The sequence below is a fragment of the Haemorhous mexicanus genome, chromosome 4 (assembly GCF_027477595.1).
Source record: "Haemorhous mexicanus isolate bHaeMex1 chromosome 4, bHaeMex1.pri, whole genome shotgun sequence".
Lineage (NCBI taxonomy): Eukaryota > Metazoa > Chordata > Aves > Passeriformes > Fringillidae > Haemorhous > Haemorhous mexicanus.
Window position 1 is genome coordinate 64,643,902 of NC_082344.1, and position 18,108 is coordinate 64,662,009.

Consider the following 18,108-nt stretch of genomic DNA (forward strand, 5'->3'; position numbering starts at 1 on the left):
AATGCCCACAGCAGAAAATCTAACAGGCAGTCTTCGGAATCTAACTAAAAATCAACCGAAGTCTCTTGCAACAGTCACAAAACTAATTCCTTTTTCTAATGAGCAAAGAGATGTAACTGAACCAACCAACCATTACTTAGGAAAAACACTTGATGTGGTCAGGAAAAATCTTGAGACTACGAAATAGTCTTTTTTCCTGTGACACAAAGTCTGTCTATTACAGCCAGCATAATTCTTAAGTTGCTGTTAGTAGCCTTAGAATTTGGGTCAGAAGTGTCACTACCCCTTAGAATTAAAATTATCCAGATCCGAATAAACACAGTGCAAAATCTAGACTTCTCATTTCGGGTAACCTGCAGGCTACAGGTCATAGCATCCTGGTCATAGCAGATTTTTTCCTATGAAGCTGTAACACAGCTGTAAGTTTCTCAATTATTAAAAATTCAGAAACTTACACCAAGCATCCCTACTTTCCATTGCAGGCTGGTGGTACATTCTATGGCGGCATAAACTTAAACAGAATTTCTAAGTGAATTTTACTTCTTATGGTCATAACAATAAGGAGGAAGAAAAGAGAGGGCTAGATACTGGAGGCAGATTACGGTCCTATCTTCTATGATAAATCTACTAATACAAATATGATTGTGCAACAGATGATGACATTTGCTATTAGCAACAGCTGAAAGATCTTCTTGGCTCCTGATATGGAGTTAAGGCAGAGAGAAATATAGAACTTCTCAATGCTTTTGTAAATAGGATTTTGATGAAGGACTGAAATTTTAAATTGGATTTCCTGACTTCTGAGTGCATGACAGTCCTTCTTTTCTGAGACGGGAAAAAAACCAAAATAACAAACCAGACTGATGTTATATACTACTACATTTCCTGATAATACATTACTACAAATTTTGCTTTATGATTATGAATATAATTTTATACATTTCCATATTACTTCTTCAGAACAGTATCATTCATCCAGAAAACTACTATACACTAAAAAACCAAACCAACCAAACACCTCCCACCCAAAAAACCACGCCAAAACAGAAATATTAGAAAGCTTTTCCCATGCTTACAAAATATGGAGAGAAAATACATTCCATGCAACTTCTTGGGCTTCAGCTTTATGGTCAATGCAACATTCATTAGATCATTTTTTTCCTCAAGTGTTACAAGGAAAGCCAATTAAACATCAAAAGACTCCAGCTTGTCATGTCGAATTTACTACTTACTGGAACAGTGTGCCTTATTCATCAAATACGTGTTGACTTGGAAGTCACCATGAACCACATTCTTAACTAATTACAGCAACTGTTACAAATACTGATTATTATTAAGAATAAGTAAGTTAAACTAAATGCACTAATTATCACAGGCTTCACTTGCCAAGAAATGCCACTCTGTCAAAAGCACACTGCACAATTAAAAGTTAAAAATAAAGCATTTATTCTGTCCTTAATCATTGCTCCTCCATTGCTACCCAAGAGATAGGAAACATTCTCCTGGAACAACCCCAGTCCCGTGCACTGCACTGGGTTCTGCTAACTACACAGCTGTGTTGTGAAGAATGCCTGCCGAGAGAAGGCTGCTCAGAGCTGCCCTACGTGGAGTAACAACACCACATTGGAAACTAATGTCAGACAGTGAATGCAGTACGACATTCCTCTCATCAAGATGTATATTATATTATATATTATGTGGTTTGTTCTGCTTGTGGGATAAAACTAAAAGATGCCTAGGCTTCAACTTGGTGGTCAAAGTGATAACTTACACTAACTGCTACAACTTGTAGCTGTGTATGTATTCTCTAACACTGCCTGTGGCTGAATGGATAGTTTACTTGCTTTAACTGAAATAAATTCTAAAAAATAGTTGAAAATTTATTTCCAGCACAGTTTCTAACCTGTGTCAACTACAGGTAATACTGCAGTCAGGTAGTCAGGGTCCATATTTCTAAAAGAGCCAAAACCATCAAAGGTGGCTGTTTCAATCTGAATATTAAATATATGGATATGAGTTCAGACATTAAATTACATAATTTTGTTCAGATTCTTTCACAATTTGATTGTGGCAATATTAAAGACTCAAAAGAGCTGTTAAATCCACTTTTTTAAAATTTAAAATTATTTATACAGTAAACTTTAAGGACTTGGTGCCATTTTATTAACTTCACTGGAACAAAAAATGTCACCATAAACACTAAGTCAACAATAAAAACCTTCATGATCTAGCAACTAGGTAGCAAAATAAATCCTTTAAAAACTATCAAGCTACACTAAAAATAAAATTAGATATAAATTCAAGTTTTAGACTGTGGTCAATTGAGGTCTAGACAAAACCCTATGTTTGTTCACTGCCTAGTCTCCAGTCTGCTCCAAGTTTGAAAAGGTAATTGAACTCAGTCTATAATTACTGGATTAGATACAGATGGGCTCTGTACATTTCAGGGGAGGAAAGAACTGTTTTGATTCATTTTATGATTGCCTGTAAGGTCAGACTTTTCAAAATGTACTTTCATCTGTTAAATAGTTTCTCAAAGTCCCAGGGGGACATCTTCAATAACTGATGTTTTAAGCAATTTGAGTCTATCAGATCCAGTCTTTGAATGTAATATGCTGTCCATTTTCTAGAATTATAAATGTGCATGTAGGTTAATTGCTACAACTCAGAGAGAGTTTCAAAACTACATTTTTTCAGAAAATTACTAGTTTTACCCAACAACTGTTATGAATAAATATTTTCAGAATTATTTTGATTTAGAATACGGCATATCTTTGGAAATACAAATAAGAGACACAAATTAGAAATGTCCTTGCTCATAATGCCTCCCCATCTGGGGAATGCTCTCAGGACCCAAGTGAACAATATTTGAATAGTCTCAACTAAATCAGTTTATTTCTTGCGGGGGAAAAAAAAAAAAAAGAGAAACACATCTTAATAAAAAAATCCTTAAAAACACTTGAGAAGACTTCTTTTTCCACAATCTCTCATTTGAGCCTTCATCCTCATTCTTAGCCAAGACAAAATGTGAAACAAATAGAAGCAAGCATTAAACTTTCACTCAGCTAAGAATTTTTTGCACAGTATTTTCTTCAATTAAATCAACCATAACTCTGCAGTCTGTTTCAGTACAACCAGGATTTCATCTTGCATCATTCAATGTCTTGCTCAGTTAACAGTTCAAACGCTCTGCAAAGGGAATCTAGCTCTGCTCTCAGTTAGGGACTCTAAGAGCTACTGTAATAGCAATTTAAAGCAGAAAACACACCATGCAATCAGAAGGCAATCTAAAAGTTTAGTTCATAGTCTTAAAAGAGGTAGGAAACTTAATTCCAAACAACTTACTATTCAAGAGTTTCAGCTTCTTTGTATTACAACAATCCTCTTCCTTATAAAATTCCAATATGAAAATATTTTTTGTTAAAACATACATTTGTGTTTAAAACAACCATATCTCACTGACAACAGTCTCAGTCAAACAAGTTATCTTTGTAGGATCTATATCTAGGCATACATCTATAGAGTTGTTCTGCCAGAGCCTTAGTATTCAAGCATCAGCAAAAAGGATAATTGGAGCTATGCTAATATAATACCCTTTGTCTCTGAGAGGGCTAATGAAAAAACACGTTACCTCATGCAATTTCCATGATAAATATTTTATTCATATTATTTCAAAGTCGTCCACAAGAGGGACAAAATCTGAAGGCAGACCCAACCACGACAAAGCCCCAGCAGAAAGACACATTCTAATAGCTGAATTATTTTCTGTGCCTGCTCAGACAGAAGATCCTGTCCATCATCATCAGGCTACACAGAACTCCCACCACAACTAACAAGTCTAACCGAAAAAAGAAACTTGTTTTGCTGCATTTTAAGAACTGATTGATACAAATCAGTTTGTTCAAAACACTTCAATCCATAAAATGCCTGCAAGCAGACTATGGGTTTCTGCAGTAGTAGCTCTTTTTCAAATGTAAGAGCGTCAGTAGCAACCATGTTATAAGCAAATAAAAGTGGTCTTTGAAATGAGCATGCAATTTTACTCAGAAGGTAAAATCCATTCATATTTGTATTATCTTCTTCCCCCATGTCTCTAATGGATGATTTGAATGTATTTCTTTAAAATTAAAATAATACTCATATACAGAATTTGCATGAGGTGCATAATTCAGTTACGTCTCAATCTTTACTTAAGAGCTATATAGAAAAGGCTTCTTCTCCTTCCTTGTAAGCAAAAAAGTTTCCTTCAAAAAATACACATGCCTTATTTCCCTAAAAAATAAAATGTAAGTATTTCAAGCGTATTGTGGAAATCCACATACTATTCCTAAAACCACTGTAATTTTTTAGACAATAAATTGTGAATAAATGGTCAAGTAAGCGAAATAGCCATGCCATAGCAGCACACATTCTGTATGCTGTAGTACATCAGAAAATAAATAGAATATAAGAAGTTACACCAGGTCACATTTTAGACCAACTAATTAGCTCTTTGATATTTTTTTCTTCTCCTTCACATTTTCACTATCTGTAGTAAGTATTTGCTGTACAGTCCTTTACATAATATTAAAACCCATAAAAAACTGTATCTGAGCTCTCATAAGTATTTCCCATCGATACTTTAACAGATTCCACAATGAGCTAAAATTTTTGGGAACTGAAAGCAACATCATCAAGAAAAATAAAGTGTATTCTTACAAGCTAGTCTCATTCACATTACGTTGTATCACTGTGTCTTTACATAGTCTTTAAAAAAAAAAGCTATCCTATTCACATATATTAAATGGAGTCAGTATACAGACTACAGTGATGTGGAACTATTTAATCAACAATCACTTCATATTGATTCCTTCATCCCTAAAAATAAATAAATAAATAAATAAATAAATAAATAAATAAAGCAGCCATCTTTGTACATCACTCATCCCTGAAAACAATGGAAAAGAAACCTGACAATTTAAAAAAAAAACAGATTAAAAAGTGGCTGCTTACTTCACAATAAGCAATAAACTTGTGTGGTAGATTAGGCATCCTGTGAAGTCAAATACAGCTATCTTACTTTAGAACTACTCTAGCATGATTTGTTTCCCACAGGTTCATTTATTGTTAAAAATGAAGAGAGAACATTCATACATTTGCACAGTCCAAGGTTAGACTGATCAGTGTCACAGGTCACTGGAGCAGCAGTCTGGCATCTAGAAAACCAGTATCCAATTCCTTGCTTTGGTATGAAGCAATAAGGATACATACATCCCATACGTATAAAGGAATTCCAGAGCCATCTCTGTGCATTAACTGCTGCATCACTTGTAGAGTACCATGTGTATTTTGAAATACATGCACTTGACTTAAGACATTTCAAGTGATGCAGAATTTACTAAATCAAGGATCAGCTGAATCACACCTCAAATAACGCATAGTTCTTGCAGCACTGTATCTTAGTTTGCTGTTCAGAAGATCCATGAAGAAATCAGACTTTTTTACTTGTGATCGTATGTCGTAACAAAATAAGGTTAAAGGATTTCTCACGACAAGGTAGATTTTTCAGACTTTAAATCATTCTTGTGGCTCTTTCTGTTAAAAGAAAACCCCAAAACCCAACAAAGCAACATCCCACCACTACCACACTTCTGAAAAAGGTTGACATCAGAACTGGACGCAACATTTTGCCATTTTAATAGCACTATACACCTTCCCTTTAAGTGATCATTCCCTCTATGCTTCATTAAACTTACATCTTATAAAAACATAAGTTTCATTATTTTTGTATTGGCTTTTATGTGGAATGTTTACTAGCAGCCAAAATCACACACAGTGCCCTACCACAGCCACAACTAGAACCAATAAATGTCACCCTGACAAATGCAAAGGTAATATCATGTCCAAGAAATATACACATGTATTTCATACATGCACATTTGCATACATGTAATAATTTTTCTGAGGAATGCCTTAATTTAAGCCTACACAGAGGAACACTTTCCCTTGAATATCACTGCAGAAACTGCAGCTGGCACCACACTATCCAGCTGAATAGACCCAAAGAAAATAACATATAACAAAGACAACAGAAGAAAGAAGAATTTTGAATTAATCAAAAATTTGTAGTTGTCACTTGAAAACTAGTATGCAACAAGGTTCCGAAAGAAGAGTATCCCAAGAACACACACATCTGTTTAATATTACAAGCCAACTGTCAACATCCTAAGTGAAGTTTTAATGTAATATTTTTTCTTTCTTGATGTTTTACCTTTAGTCAATGCCTTGTGAGAGTATCAGCTTTCTATAAGAAACTGTTAAATATAAAGAAATGTTATTGTAGCATGTTTATAAAATCATAGTTCGAGAACTTTTTATTTTTGTAAGGCCTGACCACAACTTAATTATCTGCAGGACATTCCAAGCTCACTATTGCAAGCTCCAGTTCCCAAGCAATTTTAAACAATATCTACTGTACAGGACATACAGCACTGCAAATACCACAACATGGTAGTGTTTCGAGAAGTCACCATTAGACATGGTTTTTATTTTCAATAAATATGCTTCTCTACTAATCATTAAATGGTTTTCATCACCACTACATGTTTGTCTTTCACGCCTGTTTGCTATCAATGTTTATTTTAATATAAGTGAACAAGTAATAAAAAAAGGCAGATACCATGTATAACATGCTGTATGTCACACACAAAGTGTCCTAAGGGCAGTATGTTCTACAGCTCACAGAATGGTTTCCTTCTTTTTCAGGAAAGAACTAGAGTAAAAGCAGGAAACAAAACTTGTTAAATTGGAGATAGGGGAAAACACTAGAAGACTAGAAATTTTTAAGAGAGAGAAATCTCAGAAGTCCTGGGAATTCAAATTTGTTTTTCAAAACATCCAAATCATCTGAAAATAGTCAAGAGAAAAATTCCGTCATGCAATTACGTCCAGATTTTACCCATCAGTCTGAAAACCAGCAGATGAGACAAGACATGTATTACTCAGAACTCCAAGAGTCTATTTTCCTCCCCAAAACACCAAACACCTTGGTTTTAACCCATAACTCCTATTTTCCCACCCTTTTAATCAACTCTCCCCTTTTCTGGAGGCTGGTGACTCTGGCTACTCAGCACTCACAGGCACGCTGCGGCCACAGAGCCAGGGAGGAGTCCCCAGGGCACTCATGGGGGGCTCCCACACAACCTGATGCTCCCTTCACATCTCCCCTTCTACCTGACATGCCTCAAGTGTGTATTTTATTCCAGGAATCCCCACAATTCCTGCAGCAAGATTATTTCTGGTCTTCTAAATATAGTGAGACTTTACTTTCACCTTGACTAAACACTGGAGGCCTTAGGTTTTTTTACCATAAGAGAAATTTAAAAAAGTATTGAATGACCTGATTAAAATTATAGTTATTCTAGCTAGAATATTAGAATAATACTTCATATTAGAGGTCGAATAAATTTAGGAGTAAAACCAAGACCCCTTCTCTTATTTTCCACCATTAACCAACAAAACATTTGAGAGCTTATGGATATCCTTACAGAACCTCCACCTACATTCACTTGAAACCCACTTCACCCTTCCCACACAGCTGAAAAATTGGAGAGGTGGGAAACACCAGTAAGTTGCATCTACAGTAATTTCAACACAGAAATGAAATATTCAATTTAGAACAGGTGAGATTACTTCCATAATCAAAACTGTTTAAAAGTCCATTAAAAAAATATCCAGCGTGAAATGACAAGCAATCCATTAATAGTGGAAAATCAAAGAGTGAAAGAAAGTTGGATTACATTTAATTGTACACGTTTTTTATTTTGTTTGCTTTTCAAATGGTGGACAATACCTGCAGAAATGGAACAGATGCAAATTTGAGTCAATGCAGCACATGCACTTCTCTACAGGTTTCACCAACCTCCATCAAAAGAGAAAGCAGAGTCAGAATGAAAGGGTAAAAAGAGACAAACACCTGATCACTGTAAAATATTCTGCCAGACAGAAAGTTTTGACACACCACCCTGAATCCAGGAAACTTGCATTTTCAAAAAAGTATCCATCATTTAACATTCTATGCAATTATAGCACAGTGTAATATTTTTAACACTAGAGAACATTTTCCTTGAATTACTGGAAATTATTCATACCTCCAATTTTCACCCCTTAATTGCTCTCACTGCTGAAGCTATCAGGCCTGGTTTTAATATTTGCCAGTCTGAAAAATATTTTCAAGTATAGTGGACTGAAGTTTCAAAGACAGAGCATATAATTACATAACCTTTCACTGAAAAATAGTATCCTTTTATCTATGGTGAAACATACAAAAACTTAATCGACTCATTACCAAAAAATCACAAGTTATTAGCTCAGCATTACAGCAATAACTAAACCTGATGACCAAAATGAGTCTCAATTAGCAAAAACACAAGTGTGAGTACTACTTATTGAAAGCAATGATGTGTAACCAATTTTTGTGAGAAGTTCAAATACCCTTATGTTTTGAAATAGCTGTTCTCCGAGATTAAACTTTTTTCGTGGAGCTTAATTTGCATCCTAAATAACAATATCTCCCCATTTTATTAGTATTTCAATATGCTTCAGAGTTTAAACCAATTAACATATGTGATGATTCAGAAATTTTGTTTGATAATTGTCACCAAGGAGAAAACTCCTTAGCCCAGAATTGATTTAGCCGAAGATAACAAAAGAGGTTACATTTCCTGTGTCCAAGAACATCTGCTTCTACCTAAGTGAAGAAGCAGGATATAGCATGCACAGAAAGAACTGCAGGATGCTTCAAGTGTCACAGCTAAGACCTCCTCTGGGCTGCTATCCACCAAACCTGTTCTATTTTCAAAAAAGAAGAGGAGGAGAATAATCAGACACCTTAAAGTTACCAACATCCAGGGAAATTAGCTTTGTTTTGCCCTCAGTATTAATAGCTGGAAAAATAAGCCCCGCAGTGGCATCACTTAACAAATCACACCAATATTCTTTTGCGTTTGCTTATTTTTATGTTCATTTCTGTCCCAAACAAGAGATTGTATTTCAAAATACATAAATAGAGAGCCCAAGGCTTATAGCAATGGCAGTACATCAAAGTACTCAAAATAAGGAGTTGTTCTTGCTCCAAAATCTTTGAAAAGAACTCAATGAAACAGCAAAAAGTATAAATGCATCAGTTAAATTCAGTAACCTGAAAATATAAAGTTCCAGCTTTTTTCCCCTTCTTCCACTTCCCTTCCTCTCTTCCCTACTTAGATGAACTATATCACAACCTCATATAATTTCCTGATATTCGTTCTTTTTTTTCCTCATATCTCTACCTCTAATATTAGACAGTTATCTTCCACAACCTCGATCACTTCATTTTCTTCCAGCTATGCCTGCACACTTTCTGTTGTCTATCTTTTCCACTGTATCTCTCCAGTTTTTCAGACACCCCAAGCCCCACTACCTTGCCCCTAGCCCATCTTTCTCCCTCAGAGGTTATGCTAAAGTAAATTATGTTTAAGAAAAGAAGGAGGCTACCCATGAAAAACCTCAGCTTTCTTGCACCTCCACATGCTCTACAAACTTCCACAAATGTTATCCTTATTTGTGTGAGGATGAAAAAGCAAGAACTTGCAAAAGGTGTCAGCTTAACAGAACACCACAATCATGAAAGAGTTCAAAGTTACCAGCTGCAGGATACAACAATTCCTCCAACTCCAAGCCAGGAAAGAACCTCCCACAATAAGCCTGGAGGGAGGTGAGGTGAGGACGAAGACAACATCCTCAAAATGGGAACTGCAGTGTTAGATACTTTTGGACTCCTCAGCACCACATGAGGTCCAGTTAGTCAAAACAAAATTAACAGGCAACTAAGGAAAGTTGTCTCCCGAGCCAATGTTCAATCCTGCTGTTCTGTTAAATTCAAAAAATAATTCCCATGGAGTTGAGAATGTACTTTAAAACAAACAAACAAAGCAGGGGGAAACAATGACAGACATTTCCCAAAATGCAGGAGTTCATAACTTTTCCCCAAGGCCAGCCAATACCCTCCTCACTGTTTTTGAAGTGACTTTTGCTAAAACCAGAAGGATCACATGGGGAACATTAGTGATTTGGCATTTAGTCCTAATGTACTGAACAAGGTCAGCATTTCATTCTTCCAGTTTGTTGGCTTTTTTTTCCCAATCTTTATTTTGCTATTTCCTTAACCAGCTTTTTAAATGTTTCTCATCTACTAATTAAAATTATCATCTTTCCCTTCCGTCTCTCAGACTAAACTTCCCTAACAAGAAGGAAATGAGAAGTAAAACCAATAAATGCTCATAATAAAAAACTAACATTAACTGTAATTTGCACAGGGGAAGAGATAAATCTGTGATATTAGGCAGCAATATGCTGTAACTCCCTATTTGAAAAAGTACCATTTTAAATTATATTTTCTGCCCACAACATGGGGGAGGGAAACGCACATGCACGTAAGTAAGTACAAATTTAACATCATTGGTGAACTTTGGGGGAAAGAGCGACTGTTCATTAACTGTTCATGAGAGAAGAAGGAATTAATCCTAATGACCTCAGCAATGGGCCCAATTTAATAGAACTTAACTCTCATTAAAAGTCAAGTGAATTGAAATCACTCACTGTCCGAAATTTGGCACAGTCATTCATTTCTAATAAAGACTCTAATTTGGCTACAGCACAAACTGTATATATTTCCCCTGCATTCAAATATTCTCTCATGGGAGTTATTCTTATGCAATCAGCAGAGTTAAAAAAATCTTATTAAATAGCCTTATTAAATCAGGTTATAATTTTTTAGTTGGAATATAAAACCAAAACCATTAAAGCACAAAACTTTAGCCATTTTTGGCCATTTCCCTCACAGCACTGGTAAGTATCAGCTATTCAATTACAACAGAAGCAGTTCACTACATGACCATGTAGTCTTTGGTGCTCTGCCTGTGTTTGCCCACAATGCTACCATTCTTAGATTTGGAAGTTTTAAGGATTAAGTCCCTTTCAGTTCTGTTTTAGACCTGGAGAATACATGTCCCATCTTGTAAAAGTTAATACAGCAAACTGACTATTTCATTATTTTGGATATTTCCCAGTCTTTTGAAAAGCTCACATATAACCTGACTCGTTCTGGAGTTACCAACCTGAACTTGACTCAGAACCAGCATCATAATAATTACAGTATGTGCCAATAAAACACTTAATATTTGGCATTTTTATTTTTCTATACCTTTCACTTTTAGAACAGGGATGGTGTTACTCCCAGCATCAGTACACTGGTACCTGCCACTCACTGGAGTTATGATCTATCTGAAACCAGCAGGGAGTGGAAAAGCCTGTGGACCTCCCACTCTGAAAATCAACATTTTCCTCATCATACTGGAATTGTATTAAGCACAAGGAATCCTCTGAAATCTAGATCTCTAGTCTTGATCTACTAATATTTTTCAAACTTTCTATTTGTAAACACCTAGAAATTTTCCAGCGAGTGCCTTGTCTTTCTCTACTAGCACTGTGTACATTACACCATTTCAGTGGCTCAATTTTATTCTTGGTACCTCTTCAAACAATCCTGAACATTCTGAAAGGGATCAGAAAGTATATATGTTTAAAAACACTCCCTTTTAGTTGTCCTGTGTCAGCAATTACATCATGCTATTCAAGGTGGTCCTCTATAGTCAGTTTGGGGGACCAGTTCCTGATTTGAGCATTCCCCATGTCTTTTTTAGGCTTTATTTATTGCAGTGATAGTGGCAGTCAATAAACTGTAACTTCATATACAAACACTCCTACCTTTTTTTGTCCTAAGGGAATACTCTAAATACCAGTCTGTACAAAGATGTGCAGGAATATCTCAAATCTGGCACCAAGGACAAAAAACCAGCTCCCCATCTCTTCTAATAGCACTGCTATTTTAAATTATCCCATAGGCTGCATTCCAAACAATGAAATAAGTTGGGACTTTCACAGGTACACATGAATAGCTGTGTTACATAAAAAATTTAAAAATAAAATAAAAATTATAAAGTCACCACTGCCCTATGTGTAGCCAAAGCAACGCACTACAGAAGTCAAGTGGCCTTGTAATTAAAAGGTTTGCTTAAAATTTATATTCAATGTCATTTGTTCTGGCTTTCACAAGAACTAGTTTTGGAGACAAGTTTTATGTGGGGATTTTTCCTCCTCATTACACATTTGTACAGAGCAGCTGAACATAATTTTTGTGTGAGTATTGGCCTATTGTACCATTCTTTTTTTGAAGAATCAGTTAATCATCCTACAGAATCCATACGCAGACCTTATATGAATAACAGATGTTGAAGCCTCATGAATCTGGCATCCTTATGTGTTCAACAGCTTCAAACATGGATATTTGATCATTCTGAAATTTTGCACTTAAAGATTTAGAAGCATTTAACCTTTCAAATTTTCCATTCTCAAGGATATTCAGATACGCCTGATATTGTTTTTGAATAATTTGTGTTCCAACTCTTCTGTTTTTAGCTTTTCCCAAAACCTTAAATAAGATGATTTCCCAAAGCAAAACAGATTTTATTCAAGACTGCAATTAAATCCACCATGAAATCCTGCTTGATCATTCATTTATATTTATTTCTGTTTATCAGCTGTATCAGCCTTGATTCCATTTCTCCAACACAAATTGAACAGTCAGCAATCATAGAAAGTTCTTGTTCCTTCTATATTTTCAAATATCTAAGAAGTATATTTGACAGATGATATTCCCAATTGCTTTCATGTGCCATAAAAAAGTAAAAGGGAAGGCCTTTAGGAGTCACATTTCCTAACACTGTCCTAAAATAGCAGCTCAAATGCCAAATACTTTGCAAAACTGACAATCTTTTAAAACATACAAAACAACAGATTTAAGGCACTGTAAAGCTGTGAACCAGCGTCACATAAACTGGGGCTCTGAACTGCTTATGTTTGTCACTGAGCACTTACTGCGAGCCCATTTCTTTTACTTAAATATTTCTGCTCTTAATCTTTAAAATTCTTCAGTCACTTAGCTTAATCCCAAACCTAACACCATACCAAGGAACAAATGTACTGGATTTGTGTGGCAAGGTTTTGGTAGTGGGGGGCTACAGGGGTGGTTTCTGTGAGAAGCTGCCAGAATCTTCCCCCATGTCCAGAAGAGGCAAGGCCAGCTGGCTCCAGGATAGACATGCCACTGGGCAAGGATGGGCCCAGCAGCAACAGTGGCTGTGCCTCTGGGATAAGAGAGTTAAGAAAGGGGTGAAAAAGTGCTACTGCACAGCAGCAACTGCAGCAGGAGAGAGGAGAGAAAACATGTGAGAGGAACAACCCTGCAGACGCCAAGGTCAGTGCACAAGGAGGGCTAGGAGGTGCTTCAGCTGCCAGAGCAGAGGTTCCCTTGCAGCCCCTGGTGCAAACCATGGCAAAGGCAGCTGTGTCCCTGCAGCCCATGCAGACTCCAAGGTGGATGCCCACAGCCAGCTGTGACCCCATGGGAAGTTTGCACAGCCTCCTGGCAGGACCTGTGGAGAGAGGAGCCCACCCTGGAGCAGTTTTGTTGGCAGGACCCCATGAGGGATCCACACTGGAGCAGCTCACGGAGGACTGTCTCCTGTGGAGGAGAGCCTCCTCTGGATCAGGGGAACAGTGTGAGCAGTGTTCCCTTGCAGAGGAAGGAGCAGCAGAGACAACGTGTGAGGAACTGACCTCAGCCTCCACTCCTTGTCCCCCTGTGCCACTGGTGGGAAGAAAGTAGAGAACTGGGAGTGAAGCTCAGCCTGGGAAGATGGGAGGAGTGGGGGAAAAATGTTATTAAGATTTTGGTTTATTTCTTATTATCCTCCTCTGATTTGACTGGTAATAAATTAAACTCATTTTCCCCAACTCAAGTTGGCCTTGCCCATGACCCAATTGCTCAGAGATCGCTCCCTGTCCTTACCTCGACCCATGAGCCTTTCATTCTATTTCCTCTCTCCTGCCCAGATGAGGAGAGCAGTGATAGAGCAGCTTTGGTGGGGACCTGTCATCCAGTCAGGATCAAACAACTACAAAAGCCTACATAAAAGTATGAAGAAATGCAAACTTTAGCAACCCTGGATACTGCATTTTAAACCAACATGTCACCCTAAAGTCTAAGAGAAAGAAAATGTTTTGTTTTCATTCACTAAAAAGGACTAACATACACATAACGAATTCTAAGTCTTTTATAAATTGCAAGTAATGGAAACTCTGTCACTGTATCACTGTAACTGCAGCTTTCCTGTAGCTACAGGATCCTGTTGATCCTTAACAATAATTTCTTACCTGGTCCTAGACATTATGCAGATGGTGAAGAAATTGAGAAGTGTCAAAAATTTTCACCATAAAAAAATATAAGTCACTGACAGACAAAAAAAAAACCCAAACCAAATAAACAGTGATAGGTCAATGACAGGGCAAAGAAAATCCTTTCAACAGCTCAGAGCCATAACAGTCATCTTTGATTTATATGAATAGAACAATTTTATCACAGCTTAAAAACATCACCAAAAACACCAGTCTCTGCAACTAACTTTACCATGGTTATAGATGAGCTCCCAACATCCTTGTGTTAAGAACTTAGTCTCAAATACAAAAACCTTCATCAGCTCCCCAGAGACTGCAGCAACACAGTATACCTCAGCATAAATAGCCAGCTTCAAAAAAATACAAATTAATACAGAATGCTGAAATATTTTCTTGTGAGTAACACAAAACACCAAGAGCACACATCTCTAAACTAGCCTCCCCACACAATATCAATTCAAGTCAAAACTCTTATATTCTACATTCTCTGAGCATCCTTCAATCCACCTAAAAACATGTTAAGTTTGAGAATGTAAAATAGGAATTTATAACTTTACCAACCTTTACCAAAAATACAGAAGCTGTGTAGGATTACTGGTTACAATTACTGGATACAATTTGTTACAGCTTCTCCTCCAAACACTAAACACCTTCAATCTTCCCTCTTAAACATCACCTAGAGACTGCATACAAAGAAGTCAAAACCCAAAGAAGTTTCCACAGTCCTTGGATCCTACAGCAAAAGTCACAGTCCTTCAGGGGCAGAAAGGAGAAAGATAATATTCAATGTATGATAGTTATATCACTCAATACTGTTCAGCAAAGTGCTCAAACACCCTAATTATGTGATACAAAACCTCTGTGCATTAGGCTAGAGAGATCTCTGATCCTACAGCTGAATGCCTGCCCAGTCCCACACTCCAGCTGTGTTGCAGCTGTGAGCAACTGGCTGCTCCACCTGGAGCCTGGAGCACAAGCAGCATCAGCACAGCTTTACCTGCAAGATGCTATGCAAACCCACACAGAATATAATGTTGAAAAGAGTAATTCTTTGTGTAGACTCTGTTATTTCACTACTTCCACATTTGCACGTCAGATGGAGAACTTGCACTAAGGACTTTGGGCTTCTCTAGTTTGGAGAAAAGGAGGCTGAGGAGCAACCTCATTGCTCTACATTTTCTGGAGGAGGGGAAATGAAAAAGAAGTGCCAATCTTTTCCCTCTCATACCCAGAGTCAGGATGACTAGGAATGGTTCAAATGACTGTGCCAGGGGAGGCTTAGACTGGACATTAGGAAGCATTTTATAATGAGCAGGTGGTTAAACATCAGAAGAGGCTTCCCAGGGAGGTGGTTGGTGCCCCAAGCCTGTCAGTGTTCAAGGGGCATTTGGACAATTCCCTTAATAATTTGCTTTAACTTTTGCTCAACCCTGAAGAAGTCAGGCAGTTGGAGTAGATGATGGTTGTGTAGGTCCTTTCCAACTGAAATATTCTATTCTGCAACCAAGTAAGGCATAAAGAAAGTGGTGACTAACTGTAGCTTATTCAGGGTCTTTACTATTAGAGGGTTTGACACATCCATGATCAAACTGAACTGTATTTGGCTGAAACAAACAGATAAAATCATCATTTATTTTACTATAATCTTATTCATCTAGCTGCAGTTTCAATGTTTTGTTCACACCTTAAAATGATGGTCTGTGGTCTGCTGTGCTGTCGGCTCACTGTCACTAAGGTACACAGGACTTAGAGAGAATGGCCAGCCCACCTTGCTCCTTCTCATTGACCAGCTGTCAACAGGCACCATGTGCTCACACAGCAACACATTGCAGCTTTTGCTTCTTCTCCAAAGTCATGTTTATATAAGTACCATTAATTAAAACCACTCTCCCCCTCAGACAGTTCAGCTCATCCCCCTTGGCACTAGCTGTTTACTTCACCTGATGCTCTTACAAATTAAACAAGACATTCTACTCCATGCCTTTGTCCTTCTTTCTGTTGTCTGGAAAGTGCACTGAGGAAACTCAGAAAGGGTGAGGAGTTCAGAGAAAAAACTGGGATCATCAGGAAACAGCAGCTGTGAACAGGGGTAAGCCAAAGAACCAGGGCAGAAAAAAAAGGCCATGGCTATAGCATGCTATCACTGCACAGGATCACAGCAGGGCAAGGAGAAGAAGGAGGTGAAGGTAGGCTTGAGTATGAATAGAACTTTAAAAAGCAAAACTAAACTTGGGAATATGCAAAAGCAAAGAAGCCCGGGTAGCAGGAAGGTAAGGGGGAGCAAAGACTAGAGAGGAGGAAGAGGTTGGCACGAACCTAGTCTGAGACTGTAAATACTTTGAAATACAGACACAGAAACTGAGCAGGAGGAATCAAAATGCAGACACAGAAAATACTAGTGGCAATGGGACAAAAGGCTTGTTCAGAGGGAACAAATCCGTGGCTATAAGAGTATCTAGAATGGAACCTACAAACCTCATATTTCCTTGTGCTTCCTCTGCTACCATAAACCACTTGTGCATTTCTCATTTAGTCCCAAACTTGCAAATCCATTCTGTAAGACTGTCTCCTCAGACTTACTTAGTTTTTCAACATGCAGTCTAGTGCTTTATCAAAGACATGTTATTCAACCCCTGCCGCTCAGAATGGAGGAAAACAATATGTAACAAAATTGTTTTTACAGAACGACTGTGGACTGAGCACTGCTGTCAATGCCGATCATCTCCCACCTCTGTAATTCCTTAACTTTTCAGTGTTTGTCTTTGCAAGTCTTAAAACTTTCCGATGACCTTTGTACATGTAATCTGCCTAGGGCTGGCACTTAACTGCCACACCGTGTGACAGCGGAAGCAACCACGCCAAAGGCAGCGCGTAGGGAGCAGCGCTGCAGACACAGATGAACGCGTGTGCTATGGCAGCGTTCTGTTACGTGGCAGCCGGCAGGAGGAACCGGCCGTGCCCTCGCAGGCACGGGCCGGAGGGGCGGCGGATCCGCACGGACACAACCGCAGCCCCGGCAGGAGAGCCCGCGGCCCGCAGAGCCCCCGGGAGGGGCCGCGCCGCGGGGAACGAGGGCGACAGGCGGGCTCGGAGCCGGCCCCGGCCGCCGCGGCAGCGCCGGGCCCCGGCTCTCACGCGGCGCTCCCAGCCCACACCCGTGTGGGAAAGTACTGCCCCGCGGCTCTTTGCGGGCGAGTCCGGGACCGCTCGCTCTCCCCGGGGAGCGCTGGACGCTCCGAGGCGGCGGTGAGAGCCGGGCTGCCCGCCCGGGAGGAGCCGCTGCCGGCGGCCCCGGCTGCCCCTCGCCCTCCCCCCGGGGCCGCACTCACCACCTCCCGCGCCCTGCTGGTGAAGTCGCTTTTGAAGCGGGCGGTACCCCGCTTGAGCAGCTCGTCCCTGGCGCTGTCCCCCGCCGCCGCCACCCCCAGCGCCTTGTTGCGGGTCTTCACAGTCTTCACGCTGGCCTTGAAGAGCAGGGTGATATCCACCGCCATGGCGGCCGCCGGTGCCGCCGCGCGCCCTTCCCCGCGCAATGCGGCCCCGCGCGGCGCGTTCCGGCTGAGGGGCGGGGAGGCCGCGGCGGCGCGGGAGCGGCTCCGGCCGCGCCGGGCCGGGGCCGCCCGGGATAACAGCGGCCTGTGAGGGACGGGAGGGAACGGGATAGGAGGGGAGCCGTGTCCCTGCACAGCCTGCACGTGTAACCAGCGCTGTACGGAAAAGAGAACATGTACTGCATAACGACCCCCCCTCTAGGGCGTCCTGCCAGGTGTAGCCAAGCAGTGCTGGTGCAAGGCA

At 39.4% G+C, this 18,108-nt stretch overlaps 1 protein-coding gene across 2 annotated transcripts in view; it reads right to left on the minus strand.

The window, feature by feature from the left end:
- STX18 (syntaxin 18) overlaps positions 1-17,857 on the minus strand; it is a 61,032-nt gene extending 43,175 nt beyond the window's left edge. The window contains exon 1 of one of the 2 annotated variants that reach the window (XM_059845178.1): positions 17,643-17,857. In XM_059845178.1, coding sequence (XP_059701161.1) covers positions 17,643-17,807 — 165 coding nt within the window. In that variant the 5' untranslated portion in view covers positions 17,808-17,857. The remainder of the gene's footprint in view (positions 1-17,642) is intronic. The other variant, XM_059845179.1, reaches the window with a different exon arrangement.
- Between the last annotated feature and the right edge of the window lie 251 nt (positions 17,858-18,108).